General features: G+C 39.8%; 1 protein-coding gene across 3 annotated transcripts in view; it reads right to left on the reverse strand.

The window, feature by feature from the left end:
* Positions 1-1,558: 1,558 nt before the first annotated feature.
* The window catches only part of gnao1a (guanine nucleotide binding protein (G protein), alpha activating activity polypeptide O, a), a 99,543-nt gene continuing 84,456 nt past the window's right edge, over positions 1,559-16,645 (reverse strand). For 2 of the 3 annotated variants that reach the window (XM_067588792.1, XM_067588790.1), the window contains one exon: positions 8,371-16,228. In XM_067588792.1, the coding sequence (XP_067444893.1) occupies positions 16,041-16,228 (188 nt within the window). In that variant the 3' untranslated portion in view covers positions 8,371-16,040. Of the gene's footprint in view, positions 5,444-7,758; positions 7,913-8,370; positions 16,229-16,645 lie in introns of those variants that run through there. The other variant, XM_067588791.1, reaches the window with a different exon arrangement.

The raw sequence follows: 16,645 nt of genomic DNA on the forward strand, positions 1-16,645 counted from the left end.
TAACCACTTAATCTAAAACACTTCTTTCAAAGGCAGACTAAGTTTTTTTACACAAACTGAGCACTGAAAATGTCTTTTGGAGTCACTACAGCTACCACCTATTGTTGCTTCCACACTTGTGTGTGCGACATTTCAACTGGTCTTTTTGTTTTTACTTCCAAAACAATGTCTCAGAGTTAATTGTTAGACTGGGGACTTGTTAGTCCAGCAGCTCTGTGAGGCTGTACTGCTTTGAGCTAATGTCAGCATGCTGACATGCCAACTCTGACAGCGCTAACATGCTGATGTTCAGCAGGTATAATGTTTACCATCATTGTTTAGCATGTGTTTCTTTCTTTCTTTTTTTAAAGATTTTTTTTGGGGGGGCACTTTTTGCCTTTATTGGACAGTTACTGGCAAAGTGGCCGACAGGAAACAAGGGGAGAGAGAGATGAGTATGACATGAAACAAAGGTCCCATGCCAGACTCGAACCAGGGCACCAACCATGTGCAGTAATTCTTCAGGTGCTGGAGCGTTCCCATTCGCCATGTTAACATTCAAAAATTAGCACTAAACACAAAGTACAGCTCAGGTTGATGGGGATATTAGTTTTGCAGGAAATTGATCATAAACCAAAGCATTGGAAAAACTGACATTTTGAGCTAATGGAGGCACTATGTGAAAAGTTATCAGCAAAGTGATTACAATGCATCCGAGTGGGACATAAATGTGTGAAACAGATTTCATGGCAATCCATTTAATAGTTGCTGAGACACTTAAAAAAAAAACAACTGCAAATCTCAATCTCATGTTGGCGCTGGAGGAATTTGCCAGAGTCAAAGGACACATTTTCTAGGAACCATGAATGTCTGCTAAAATTTTATGGCAATTCATTCAACAGACAGACCGTCTGACTTCGCCATCCGTAGAGTCACGCCACCAGCCTGGATAAAAACCTGCCTGGTTGTCTGCCAGCTCATACTGCTGCCTGACTGTTGCACTGTTGATGATTGGTAGCTGAGACTAGTGTTATTGCAGCCTTACCCTACTGCCAGGAATGATGCTAGTTTTAATGTAGGGGAGAACCAGGTCAAAAGTAACACAGCAATTTTCTCCAAGCCCCTACAAGTCTGACATACCTGTGTCAGCACATACAACACACAACACTTAACAGAACTGCAAAAATAGCTTGAATATGTGATACTTTCAGAGTTTTACCTGAAAAGCTGTTTTTGATCACAGTAAGTAAATTCACTCAAGAATGACAAGTTGTTTATTGTTTAATGAGTCAGAGTCATGATCATTTGACAGATTATTTAGTATTTTAACACATCCTGAACTTTGCCATGTCAGAGTTTTTCAGTATAGAAGCAAATGAGGTTTAACACACACGTGACTTATTGATCACAACAAAAATTGGTTTCTGTCTGCAATGTTATCCTTTAAAATGATGTTTATCTGAAAAGTGTTACTTTGGTCCTGGTTCTCCCCCACACAGTCACCATGACTGTACATCAATCTGTTCAGTTAAACCTCCTGGTCTCATTGAATCCCATTATATTCCATGTGACTTTTGTCAAATAATCAATCATTGTAAAGGAAAATGTGATATTTACACTTTGAAAAGTAAATCAAAAAGTAAAACAATGGGCTGTATTACCTATGATCAAGTGTCTGGAGATTAAATAGTGGACGCTGCAAAGTTACTTGGGTCATCCTGCTATATTTCAGAAACTCCACTGGAGTCCTGTCTCCTGAGGTAATTAATTTTCTCCCTCTGTGACTGCAGAAGGATCAGGTTGCCTGCTGCTGGACGCCCAGCTGTAAACAGCGAGAGCTTATTAAAATGCAATTACAAATGATCATCACCGTCTCATAAGGTGACAGCGTGTACCAACAATAATCCTGAAGCTTGTTTTGTTTCAGCCATGATACCGACCTCATTTCCAATTGTTGAGAGGGTTTCATGCTGGCAACTCGGGTGTTATTGAAATTTCGGTGCTGGCTTGCTGTCAAACGATTTCACCAGGTGTCCTCATTAAATATAGAATTTGTGACACCGTTATCTACTCAGAAAAGTCACGTTTTAGAGAACTTATCTGTTTCATTTCCTGGTTTCAACCTCAACAGCGTCTAAATGAAGAATCAATTACGATCATACTGTATTTCTCAAGAATATCTGCTCTGAAATATTCCGAACATTCAACCTGACTGAAACCAACAGGGAGGAGTTTCCTTGAATCTGAAAGGGAAAGGAAAGCAACAGACACACGGTGATACTGAAAGACTCGGACACAAGAAAAGGTTGCTTTTTTTTTGTAGTCATGAAAACAGTGGCTTTTTAATGTAAACACTACATTCGATTGGTTTTTCCAGCACGGACATCCCACATGAAATAACAACCATTCACTAAAGAGGAGTAGAGGGGGAGAGAGAGAGAGAGAGAAAAAAAGCTGCACAGAAAAAAGCATTCACTGGGTAAAGAACAGAACATAGAGGAGGTAAAAAAAAGAATAATGAAGGTAACGGGAACAGAATGCCAAAAAACAGGTATATCATGTCATTATACACAGTTGTTTTCTCTTTTAAAAACTAGAAATCAAGAAGGCGAGAAAGAGAGGTCTAGATAGATAGATGATAGATAGATCAATGAGGGGTAACATAGATTAGGTATGAATAGATAACAAATTTCCAAATCTACTTATTGTGTGTGTGTGTGTGTGTGTGTGTGTGTGTGTGAGTGCGAGCAAGTGTGTGTGTGTGTGTGTGACGTGAGAACTGTGCTTTTCATTGTAGACCCGGAAGGTGTGTGTCAAACTGAAAAGAGACAGAGTAGAAGAAGAAGAAGAAGAAGAAGAAGAAAGGAGCTTGACTTTTTACAGCGTTGATGTGTGAACATGCGGCGTCCCTAACTAGCGGACGCAGCGAGAAACGTGCTCTCCCCAAAAAAAGTGGTTTGTTTTTTTTTTCTTTCCTGAAATAATAAAAAATAGATATTGTTATAATATTATATTTAATCGTTCTGAGTCAGGCTAAAGTGAGGACACGGTTCTAATGCAGGGAAACAGGCAAAACGGTAAAAGGAGAGGGGGTGGGGGGGGGCGGGGCACAGTTCAGAGCATTACAACAACACGGGTCGGTCTGAGATCGTCGCGGCTCCAAATCGGCTTGCTGTCAAACTGGAACCCTTTGCAAAACATCTTTTTTTTTATTTAAAAAAGAGAGATAAAGAGAAAAAAAAAAAAGTTCTGTAGCTACAAAGCACAAGAAAGATTATCTTTTGAGAATATTACAGGATCGTCGTAGTTGATCATGGTTGTTGTCAATATTGTAGTAATACCCATGTTCATTTCATTGGCTTTATTATTGTAGGAACAGGTGTAGATTTTTTTTTTTTGTATCCTTTTGTTTGAATTCTACATGTCACTGCGAGAATCCCGAAATCTACACTTTGTCTTTCCAAACAGCACATGACCTTTCAACCTTCAAAACTGATTCTCACGCTTCTTTAAATATGACTCCGCTCCATCCCCTTGAGGAACCAATCATCTCTCTCCTTCAAGTTGCTGCCCTCTGTCTTCCTAGCTGTTGGCTCTTTCTTTTCTTTGTTGTATTTTTTTTTCCCTTTCTTTTTATTCATCTTTTTGCAATTTTTATTCAAAGTATTTTTAAATTATTATCTGAACAGTATCTATGTGAAGCTTTTTTTTTCAGTTTTATGAATTAACTGGTCTCTTTATACAAAGGCTTGAATATCTCATGCTATCTGTGTCTGGGCTTTAGGAGAAAGAGGAGAAGAGGGAGGGAGGGAGAGAAGGGTTGGCAAGAAAGGAGGGGCCCTTTGACCCTCTACGACAACTTCTGAACCCCCCCCATCCCCCGCCTAACTCAAGACGCCACAGCGCCATGCAAAAAGAAGGCAAAAAAAAAGAAAAATGAGAAATGGATGGAGGTGAAAGAAGTAAAGGCATGGTGGTGGTGTGTAAATGAAGAGAGAGAAAGAGAGAGACAGGTAGGTATGCGTAGGACAGGCGATCAATCAATAAATAAATTAATAAATTAATCAACCATTATCAAACCAGGAGTGAATTTCCTTACATGGAGAATGTTAGTAGAGGTTATAAACAGTGAGGAAGGTAGAGTTATAATGTTGTGTACTTGCTTCTAAAAGCGTAGCTATCTACAGTACAGTACCTCTCTTACATGGTACTGATAGGACATTTAGCACATTTCCTATTGGCTCTCACGCTCGGCCATGACCGATGGCTGGCTAACGGCTAAGGCCAGGTTTGGGAACAGGAAGCCTGACTTCCTGTCGATGAAAAGCGGGTCTCGGTTGTAGGGAGTAAAATGATACAAGTTAATTGAAAAAAAAAAAAAAAAAAGAAAGAAAAAAAAAAAGAAATTGACAACAAACATCTTCAAAATGTCTTGGCTAATGTAAACAAAAGACTAATGTTAAAATCTGTGTTGTCAGTTTCAGCAGGTCTGGAGAGTTTTTTAAGGTTTTGGCCGACCTGTCTGGTGTTTTTTTAATTTTTTTTTTTTAGTGCTATCGACATTTTCACATATTTCTGCAAAAATTGTTATTACATAAACACTACTATAGCAAAAAAAAAAAAAAACCTAACAAAATAATACACAAATAAAAGGTGTCAGGTGAGGCAAAATGTGAATAAAAATCAGTGTACAGACTGATACTCATGTAATAAATATACACACAATCAACAAAAATAAAACAGAAGTCATATTCATAGTAATAACAACAACAAAAAAAAAACGCAAAAAAAAAATAAGTACAGGTTTTGTTTTTGTTAACAACAGAAGACACGGCTGAGAAAGAAAAAGAGGAGATCGGGGGAATGGAAGCTTTCATCGACTTTGTTCAAGAAGTTTTCAAGGCTGCAGGGTTTTCGTGTTTCGTACTAAAACAAATTTGTTTACTTGGCGACAGGCCAAACAGCATCGGGGTGGGGGGGACGTTGGAGCGAGAGGAGAAGAGACAATAACTAAAAACATTATATATATATATTTATATATACGTATGCCTATTATTTTTTAAATTATCCTCATTATTAATATGTACCTAGTTGCATTTTTCTTTTTTTCTTTAAATAATCAGCAGAATCATCATCATCGTCATCATCACCATCGTCATTTCCACAGCAGTGTCAGAGGAATAGGAAGGAGGAAGAGGGGGGTGGGGTTGAGGGAGGGGGGTGGGGGGTCAGGACGGGAGAGGAGGGAACAAGGGAGAGGACATTAAGGGGCATGCTCAGTACAAGCCACACCCTCGGAGGTTGTTGGCGATGATGATGTCGGTCACGGCGTCGAACACCACCTGGATGTTTCCTGTATCTGTGGCGCAGGTCATGTGACAGTAGATTTCCTTATTTGGAGAGCGGTTCTTGCTCTCGAATTGTGCTTGGATGTAAGCTGCTGCGTCCTCGTAGGTGTTGGGTCCTAGAGAGAGAAGACACATGATAAGATGTTCATACAGCCGCTGCTCTGATTTGACACCAGCTTTCATTGATTCGACACCAGCTTTCAGGTGTCTCGTGTCTCGGTCTCACGCTGTCCAAACAGTTCATGTCACGACCACATGAGAGGAAGCGACGAGGACGCTCCTTGGTGAAAAATACAGCTATACATGCTAAGTAATTTAAGCTACTTCCCCACACAGGACAACATCTGGACATCAGCAGAGATATTAGTCATTTCATTGACATTTTGACAAGTCATACCAGGAACAGCACAGGTGTTATTGATAACATGAGTCATGGCTACATTTCAGTTATGTGTGCAGGTTTCGGGGCCCTTGTATTACGCATGCTGGCTCACTGACTTTGCTTACTGGGACACCTAAATGAACCAGAGCCATCCTTAATGGTATTAGCAGCACCTGTGCTTTTCCTGCTATGATGAGGCCAGAATCAGAGCCGTTAGCCTCATTTTTTCAAATTTTATCCGCTATTGCCAACGACCGTCTGTACAAAGATGTTCTAGTGTTAGCTGACTGCACACCTCGTTGTTCTAGATAGACAGCAGTTGAGTACCGATCTGACAGTTAACGTCATAATTCACAGAGCATCACATCAATATTTTAAGTCATCATTTTAGCGAGACCTCAGAGCAGAGCAGCAGCTTGTCCTGTCAGTCTGTGAAACTATAACGTTTGCTAACTTTATCTCAGCAACTGAAGAGACTGAAAGCTGTCAACAGGATCAAGTCTAGGTCCATAATCCTGGCTCCAACACTGTGTGGGTTCATATTCAGCCTGTGAAATCAGTTGTATAATGTCATCTGTGGATCTGGTGGAGAAAAGTGGGGGTGTAGAGTTTGAAGAGTTTATAGAGTTTTTCATTTACAAAAAAATCTGTAGCTCACAATTACACTAACTTTATAGAAGTGCAATAGTAAATTCCCGGAGTAGCCCTTTAGAATCCACTCCGAACGACACGTTCTTCAGTTCGTTCTGACTCATTATCTTCAATACTGCATGTTCTTTCCCTACAGTGAACGGTTTACTTCTGTGGCAAAGGAGCGTGGGTTTGAAAACATTCTGAGAGGCTTCTCATGGGAAGGTAGGAGAGGATGTGACGAGGGAAGCGGGGGGGGGGGGGGAAGATGTGGAACATGTCAGATAGACTTACTGTGATTATCAAGGCAGTTAGAGGAAAGTAAGTAAAGCATGAGAGACAGAAAAGAGCAGGATGGGCTCAGAGAGCTGCGTGTGCGTGGAGAGGGCAGGAGACAGCTCTCGCTTGCCGTCTCCTCTCTTCCCTCCTCATGGCTGACCAAGCGTGACTTTCTCCTGCTCTCTCTGACTCTCAATCCCTTCCTTTTCGCTGCCACGGCCACATCTGACTCTCACCTCCACACCCCCCCCCTCCCTCCTCCCCTCTCTCTGTTTATCAGTATCTCCTCTCACTTCCTCTCTGCAATCCTCACAGCACGCTCAAGTAAATCTTCATGTATATAGTTCTTTTCAAACTGAGGTTACACAGTTCTTCACGTTGGACATTTGGTTATTTTGTTTCAGCTATCTCTCCTGCTAACAATGGATAATTCAAACTGACTCCACGCTGTAAACAAGGGCCGCATTTCTCAGGATGGTTTACGACTCCGTGACAGTGAATGTCACGTCAGGTCTTTGCAGCTCCAAAAGGCACGATTCAGTTCAAACCAACTAATCTACAGCATCAGGCAACAGTTAAACAGCATCCAGAAACATGGGAGCCATCGCACATCTGGAAATCACACTAAGATTAGACAGCTGGTAGTCATTCATACCTTTATTTCATCTCATTTAAGCTGGCGTTCCTCCACCTACTCCTGCCTCACACAGTATCACCTCAGTATCTGCATCTTTATATTGGCTTTCAGGTTTCAAGGTTTAGAACTTGTTTCAAGATCTTAAAAAGGACTTTTATGTATCAATTGTTCTCTTTCGCACTAGTTTGAAGATGAAGAGTCCTGTAAACCTCTTTTCTCAGTAATGTGGGTGAAGCTAAATAACAACACGGCTGTGTTTTTGTCTTGTTTTTCTCATTTGGTACCCTATCCAATGTGAGTCTACTTGATCAGTCAATTCATGGTATTTCAGGCTCTGTTTCCATCCTCTGTAATTGGATTCAGTTTCACCAGTTCACAGCCCCCCCCCCCCCCCTTTTTTTTTCCTCAAAGAAATTGATTTTGCACACCTGTCAAGTTTTGTTGCCGCTTACATGTTTTGTGATCTCAGGAAAATCGACTATTCCTTTTTTTTTTTTTTTTACCTGTGTACTCGGGGAAACAGATGCTGAGTGCAGACTTCTTGATCTTCTCTGCAAACAGATCCTTCTTGTTGAGGAAGAGGATGATAGAGGTGTCTATGAAGAACTTGTTGTTGCAGATCGAATCGAACAGCATCAGAGACTCGTGCATGCGATTCTGCGGAGGAAGGAGGAAGAAGAGGGGGGAGAAGGAAGAAAGGGATTGCAGAGAGTTTTACTACACTGTGAGAGAGAGTGACAGAGAGAAAGAGAATGACACGCCTCTCTCTCTAAACATGTTTCCTATTACAACTTTGGTAGAGGAGTGAGGAGAAGATTAAATGTATTTTGCATAATTATTGGCTGTGCACCTTTTAATTAAATTAAGTGAAGCATTCTTCATGCATATTATGCTATAACAAATACTGAGAGGAATATTTTCTCGGTCTCACACATATACCAATAAACAGCATTAGTTTAACATGTGGGCGGGTTGAGGAAATTTTCTCCAAAATTTCCAATAAATAATATTATTTCAGGAAAACACTGAGAGAAAAAAAATAGGAAGAGAGAAAGAAGGGTGAAGAAAAGTTAAGGCAGACAAAATAATAAGGCCAGAGGAAATAATCACACATATGAAGTTACTCATGTGGTGCTTTATTATCATTTCTTTTATGTATAAATACAACTTTCAATAAATTATCACAGCAGTGAGGGAGATACAGCAGATACATTTTACTTACAGTGCTCAGTAAAATACAGCACTCGCACACACACGCACGCACACGCGCGCACACACACACACACACGCACACACACATGAACGCGCAAATACATACACAGGTTTGTAGATTTTGCTGGTTGGTATTGACACAGGCATCTGTTTGAACAGAGTAGATAAATGATGTGGATGCTGAGGGTCTGAAGGCTAAAAAAAGTTGCAGCGGTAAGCAGGAAGGATAGAATGTATGATGAGCGCGAGGACGTTTACAAGTTTATACTCTGCCTCCTTCATTCTTACACAAGTTCGTTACAGTCGTGCCCTGCGGCTCTCTCAATCCTCTCCCGGTCCAGCGGTGGAGCGGGGTTTCTCTGACTGCAGAGGCTTAAGTGCTAATATTCACCTGTCGGTAAGGTCGAGTAAAAAATAAAACTGAACAGAATACAAGACAATCCAAAAGCAAATACAAACAACACCCTACTTCTAAATGTGAAGCATGAATAAGTCAGCAGAAAGACACAACCAGAGCTCATTTCAATCTAACATGAGAAAAATGGCACTAAACATGGGGATCGAAATTCATAGTTTTTCATTTGGCTGCTGCTGTGATATTTCAACAACTGTTGGCACAAGGTGCTAACATTTCTATTGTACCACCACCTGCTGCCTGTGTGAACTAAGACCTTTGTTACCTGAATGCACCACTGATTGTATTATCCACACCAGAGCCAGCCACACAAAAAGTTACCCATAAGCCTCCTCTAGCGTGGCCTCAGACTATATCACCCACAAATCTCTTCTTCACAGGAGCTTACGGGAATCCTTTATTTATGACTAGGACTGAATCTGGACATAAACTACTTTACCCATGATCCTCTCTGCCTTGCCTGCTGATGTCATTTGCTTGCTGGTTGTTTGGGGTTTATTAGTAATTCATCAGGAGTTGGGACAGGTTTTTGAAAAGTGAGCATGCGGGCACAAACACACACATTTAAATGTTCAAGCATACACACACACACACACACACACACAGATGTCATCTGACCATACTTCTTCTCTGCGGAAGCATCAATCCCCTCCTCACCTTATAAACCACTAATAGCTTTAGAGCTTTAGTGATGCAGAGAGAGGCTGACAGAGATGTACACACACACACACACACACACACACACACACACACACACACCGAGAGAGAGAGAGAGAGAGAGAGAGAGAAAGAGAAGAAGTTAAGGTGTCAATAACAGAGATCCTACGTGATGTGAGACATTTTTTGGCTCGTGAAGGACTGTATCGTTCTCGTTTTATGTGTCTGTCAATGAAATGATGAAACCCAGTTCAATCCACCGAGTACGTAATACAAGTTGTGTGCTTTATCAAACTGCTCCCCTTTATTGTGTTCCAATTTGTATTTATAGGTTTTATATCACTGCAGAGTCTAACCCCTACGTTAAAGAAAAGTTTCACAGTTACTTTTAATTGCACGGCGGGCTTGTTTTGGTCAATTTACTGCACATCACATATACAACAGCAGTAAAAAGTTTGGACAGACTTTCCCTTCCCTTGAATGAGAAAGTGTGTCAAACTTTAGACTGGTATTGTGCTTTACATTACAGTTTGTCAGAGTGTGCTGTTGTGTTTCATTTCAGTCGTTTAGCTCGCAAAGTTTAATCAATCTGCACAAATGTGTGGTGCAGAGATCGACTTCAGAGAGCTTTGATACACAAATTTGAGCTGTTGACTGATAGAGAGTAGCAGGACTGACCTTTGAGGGAATGGAGAGTCCAAAACAGAGGAAGTTATTGTAGCTTATCACTTTCATTTAACCTCCTCTGTTCACAAGAGTCAATGGTAACACGATAAACTTTCCCTTTAACTAAGCTAACTAGCTCACTAACAAATATTTAACAAGCCTGTTCGCTCGGGGAGCTTTTTTTCCACCATGTACTTTTTTTAATACTTTTTTTTTTTGTCTTAACAAAACAGAAACTCTTCATTGTATTAAATGATCCTGAGAATAAAATGCCACATGGGGACTGAACAGCACAGTAAAGAAAAAAACAGAAAGAAACTTGGAGAACTTGACTAAGTAGCATTAGCGTGGTTGGCTAGCATGGTAGCTACACTGCTACAGTAGTTTACCAAGCGGCCCTATGATTAGGCCCAATGTCACCACGCTTCTACAGCCACATATTTATTTCTGCAAAGATATGAGGATGAATTTTGCTGGAGTGACCTGACCTTTAATCTTTTTTTTCCAGGCTTCCACTTGTTTTCATTCAACTGGATTTCCACACAACCGTAAACAGATGATGTTAACATGCTGGATTAGTTTCAAGTTTTCACAAGTTTATTTTAAATTCTATAAAAATGAATTGAAACCAAATGCCGACTGAAAGGAAAGAAAAACACAATTTGAAACAAAATGTAGATTGTTTTAAGTGCTGTATATGTGATTTGTGGTAAATTGATTCAAATATGCAAAAACACAGTTGGTCTTTTAAATTCAGTGAGTCTTCTCTTGTAACATAGTGGTGGGCTATAGTGAAGTGTGATGTTCCAGATAAATTCAGGGAGAGTTATTCAGCATGCCACTGAAGAATCTGTATAGCAGAAACACGGATACATCCCGCTCTGTGCGCTGCCTGAGGTTAACACAGGCATGAAAGAAGTTGGAAGACTACAAAGCTACAACAGTATGCTGCCATGGCCACCCTCAGGGCAAATACAAATGTAGGCATTTCCTTTCATCTGAATGTGAATTAGAGCCTGCTAACTTACTGTGGATGGAAATTTTTTACCAGCCTATTGTTCCACAGCTCATGTCTACCGCTGGCTGCTCTCTAGGCTCTCAGGCATTCAAACAGGGACGTATCAAAAATTATTTAGGCGAGAAATGTCTTTGTTTAATTATAACAGCAAAGTCTAAATGGGCGTCTCACTCCGCATGAAGCGAGCATGACGCTAAACAAAATTATTCATACAACAAATACTGAAGCAAACACGTGCAAGTGCGCTTTGACCGAGCCGAGCATACAGGCGGACAGAGAATCCTGCACGAGGGCATGATTTTAGTGCAAAAGTGAAACTATTTTGCGCAAAAAAATCAGCCTGTTGTTGTTGTTTTCAGAATGTAAATGTAAAATATTCATTTGGCTTCTATCCAAATTACAAACAAAAGCGGACACACACATACTTTGATATGTTCTTAGTAAAGGAGGGAAATGAGAAGTGAGGTAAAGAAGTGAATTAATAGAAACAACAAAACTGCTTTCAACTTTTATGTGGACATGTTTTTTACAATGTTTAAGGACACACTTCTGATGTTAAGTGTATATCTCTAGTCATATCTCAAAAGGCGATGCATTTCCTGACAACAAGCTTACAACTAGGGCAGCAAGATACTTTCACATCATGTTAGAAATTTAATTAGTCGGAAGAGATGATTATAAACTAAAAGCCTTCAGCAGCAGGCTTCATGTTTGGCAAAAGAACCAAAAAAAAAACATGAGGCTCTTTGGTTGGATACGGTGGTATTATTTGGCACCGGCAAGCACGGTGTTGTGACATTTTGAAGTCCCATGGGTGTGTTTGTGTCCTCGGTGCATGTGTGTGTGTGTGTGACTGAGTGTCGAGGGCCTGTGTGTGTGGAAAGGGTAGAAAGGTGCCTTGTGGGTAATTAATCCACAGATACTGACTCCACTACAACACCCATGGGCTGACGTTGGCTCTCACACAACACATACACAAGCTCATAAACACGTACGTATGCGCACACTGACCTTTCCTGTACTATCAACAGACACACATGTAGGTAAGTATATACAATCTGAAAACACACATACACACACACACAAGATACACAGACAGAAACACACACACACACACACAAAACAGGCTGATCAACAACCTAAGGCAGCTCTCTGTCTCTAATTAGGAAAAGTTGGCACAGATGTGGTAGCTGAAGACGTCATCTACCTGTTAAAAAAAAAAAAAAGAAAAAAAAAGCTTTGAGCAGAGGGTGGAGAAACGCCTGTCCTGTTTGAGTTTGGAGGGAAGAGTGGAATAAAGCAGATGCCCTGCTCATAAATAAATAAAGAAGCTGTCTACCTCTGGGAGAGCTCATACCAGTAGAGCTGTAAACACACTCAGCTCCAGCAATTCAACTGAAGTCCCAGAGAAACAAAGCTCAGTTTGTAAGTGATGCTGTAAACTGTTCCTTATAAAGCTAATAATACAGTATTTTTCCTTGCAATAAACTCTAAACGTTAAGGCTGAAGTTTGAACTGGTCCCACGAATTTCACACATCACTTTTCATTTCAGCTAAACTGTGCAGTACATTGAAACTCAATCCTACGGCAGCTCTGGGACGTCTACCAAAAAAAACCAGGAAGTGGTACTCACTCAGCAGAAAGGAAAAACATCGGGGCTAAAACAATAGCCACAAGGTTGACATTTTAATCCCAGAGGACCGTATGTTCTCACCACCATACAATCTTTCAAAGCTCACCTCTGCCTTGTGAAGGCAGAACGGTGGACAATTGAGATATTACAATGGATGCGGCTCCAGGGCCCCATAAAAAATCAATGTTTCCATTGAAGCATTATCTGGGAATTGTCTGGTTGAGTCAGCACACTAACTCTTGTAGCTTTTTCGTGTAAAGTGATTTTATAGTGAACCCATGCGTGCTGCAACATGAGAGCCTGGAAAATCAATCCAAAAATAAGACTAGAGGTGACTTCTGCAGGGATGAAAGACGATGGCAGCGCCCTTCTAGCATTAAGAGCAAACTCCACGCTAACTATACATTTAAATTCCATCCAAAGTACAATTTCAATTACATTTTTCTATTAGAACAAAAATAACCAATGCTTCCCCGAGGCTAAAAGGTTAGGCTAACATGAATATGCACTGAGGCTTTGCAATAATGACACAAATGAAACTATTTCTATGCAACATGGAAACAAGCATATCTTAGTTCTGCTGTATGAAGGCCTGCTGGGTAGTTTCCAGAGAAACCATGAAAGGAACCATTGCGCAAACCGAGACTGATGCTGTACAGTATTAAACTAAATGACTGAACTGCTAATGACCACAACTACACTTAATGGTGTTAAATGACATCAAACATTTCTACTAATTACTTTTCCATATAAATGTATCATCTTCTTAAGTACGTATCTGTGGAACTATGGGTAATTAAAGCATCTTTCAATTCATTCTGAGGGCATATTTGATGAAAAATGAAACAATCCTGGTGAAAATAGACGTAACCTACGTGTTGCCTTGAGTCAATTTATTCATAGCGGCTGGTTGCTACAGCAGCTCGGTTTCCATCCAATTTAGCACAATACTATCTGAATTTCCAGAGTATCTGCAAGAGAAATTTCCAATTAATACATTTCCATCAACTACTTATGCAAATATTTGGAGTTGGTTCATCAAAATACACAGCTGGTGGCCATTAAACCATTTCATCATCATCAGGAGAAGAGGGCGCAACAAGATGACATTATGGAAATTACGGAATTATGGAAAACATGATGGAAATATGAAATATTTGTTTGATGTATTAATTCAGGGAGCATTAGTCTCCTTATTGCTTCACACAGATTTGATGTTTGCGTCTTTTCAGTGGAGCGGAAATGTAAGTGGAAATTTAAGTCACACGCTTCAAGTACGTCATGATTTATTCGCTAAATCTGTTTCCATCACACTTTATCGCATTTTGCTGCTTTTATTGATTCGACATCTTTTCCACTTCAACCAAGTGTAAAAACTTTTTTGTGATATTTTGAGATTTTTTTTCAGGGAGGTTTTTTTTTTTTATGCACAAATTGAAAAAACAAAACAGGTGGATGGAAACACACCTAGTGATACTACAACTAGGAGAGCAAAAATAATGTTCTACTCCTACACAGAGGAGCTTTAAGTTGGACTTACTGCAGATTTTAAATCTGAATTCATACAATCAAAATTCAGTAAAATGTTCAGTGAAATGTGAAACTGAAGAATATGGGACAACAGTCATGTTTCATAATTGGGATTACCAGGTTTTAAATGAGCGAGGCTTTGCTGTATTGAAGCTGACACGAGGCTGTTTTCTGTTTCTCTAACTAGTTTATTAACTGGTCCTTTTTATTAACTAGTTGTTGAATCATTATGTTTAGCAAGGCATCATGCTGTTTAACATGGGCCTCAAACCACCAATATTAAATGAATAAAGACATTATGAACTAAACAATCATGTGAATAAATACTGAAAAAATACACAAACTGATAAAATGTCAAATTACTTAAAATTACATTATGATTCTCTGCCCTCATTCATCAGCCAATCACATGATGCCCGCCTCAACTCACCAGCTGCTACCGTATGAATATTAACTCCCTAACTAATTCTGTTACTGAGAAAATAATACGCATTTCAAAAATAATGAGTTTATTGAATCATTTCAAAATTATTCTATTTTTTCTGTATTTATTTATGATGATTTAGTTCATAATGTCTTATCGATGAATGTATTTAATATTAGTGATTTGGAAGCCACACAGTTAAAAGGTCATGGGTAAGTGCAACAGTCACTGTGCATACATCAGAGCAGGACAGTCATCAGAAAACAAAACAAAATCAATAACAAAACATATACAAAGTAATGAAGGATGTGTGTGCAAAAGCTATTTCGCTGAAACATGGGTAGAGAGAGAGAAGGGTGGAGGTGGTGGGGGAGGAGGGGGATGCAATAAAGGTACTTGGCCCAAATTAAATTGGGGACGTTGCAGTTATATGGTTTGCTCATTAACTACTAGACTGCCCCATTACATGTCCTATTTAAATCACAGAAATGCTGTTCTTTTGCTTATGATTTCACATTTTCTTTCAAATTCTTCTTGGCAGTACAAGACATAATCTTGTCAACATGTTTAATGTCTCAAACATAATAACATAATTAAATCTGAAGAAAACATCTGTTTGACCTAAACGGAGTGAATTCAACTTGACCCTGATTCAACTATTTTTAGTTATTTTTACATCAGCACTTCATGTGACTGAGGCATTCATCTACTGTAAGGCGTAAAAAGAGTGACGACTAAAATTAAATTAAAAAAAAAAAAAAATTAGAAACACTACCAGGTAGAAGAGTGAGTCTCCACTAGTTCTATGAGTAAGGCACTACTGTATGTACATTTAAATCTTATATAGGAACCTTATATCCCTGAAGAGTTGGCTTTTCAGGAGGAGAATAAAGGCAACATTGTAGATACTGTGCATAATTTCTGCAGCAACAGATTGAAGTTCAGGCACACACAAAGTACAGTGTTACCGCGACGTGCTGCTGATTCTTCTTTAGACAGGAGGAAGTGAAAAAGACAAAAAGGATTCAAAGAAGTCTCAACCAACCAACCAATCAACCAATGAATTCATTAATTACGAGTCAAGTTGGACTAACAGCCAGCCGTATGATGACATTGCAAGTGCGGAGCCCACATTGGACTGGCTATCGTATGATGACATCACAGACATGGGCCATACCATGTCGGTAAATAAACACCTTTCATCTATTGGCTAACATTTAACAGCATTATCAGTACAGGCCACACCCCCGCAGGTTATTTGCTATGATGACATCAGTGACAGCATCGAACACAAACTGGATGTTGTTGGTGTCTGTGGCGCAGGTCGAATGGGAGTAGACTTCTTTGTTGGGGGACTTGTTCTTGCTCTCGTACTGAGACTTAATGTAGGCTATTCCCTCCAAGTAAGTGTTTGGGCCTGCGGAAAGAGACAGAGAGATGACATTAATTTGGTGTTGAGTGAAGGCTTGAAAGTGGGATGAACTTACTTGTCATTGGAACCTTTTTTTTTTTCTTTTATCAGTGAGCTGTCCCACATTCTGTATCAGCACTATTTTCTCATATTTTCTGAAAACATGACCTTTGACTCTCTTGCTCAGCACGCATTCTGCTGAGGTGTACTCTACTACGCTTACTGCTAGCCAAGCTGTAATAAATGTGATACATGGGCAATTTTTTTTTTTTTCCAGACAAAATGAAAAGGTGATTTCAGACTGACAAATGAGATGTGATGGAAAATGTATGTCTTGTTATTGTTGGCAAAGTCTTCCTGTTTCTGAATATTGCCAATGCATCATCAGTCTTTAAACAGCAACAGTTCAAGACTGTGACAGGT

This window comes from Thunnus thynnus, chromosome 5 (assembly GCF_963924715.1).
Source record: "Thunnus thynnus chromosome 5, fThuThy2.1, whole genome shotgun sequence".
Taxonomy (NCBI): Eukaryota; Metazoa; Chordata; class Actinopteri; order Scombriformes; family Scombridae; genus Thunnus; species Thunnus thynnus.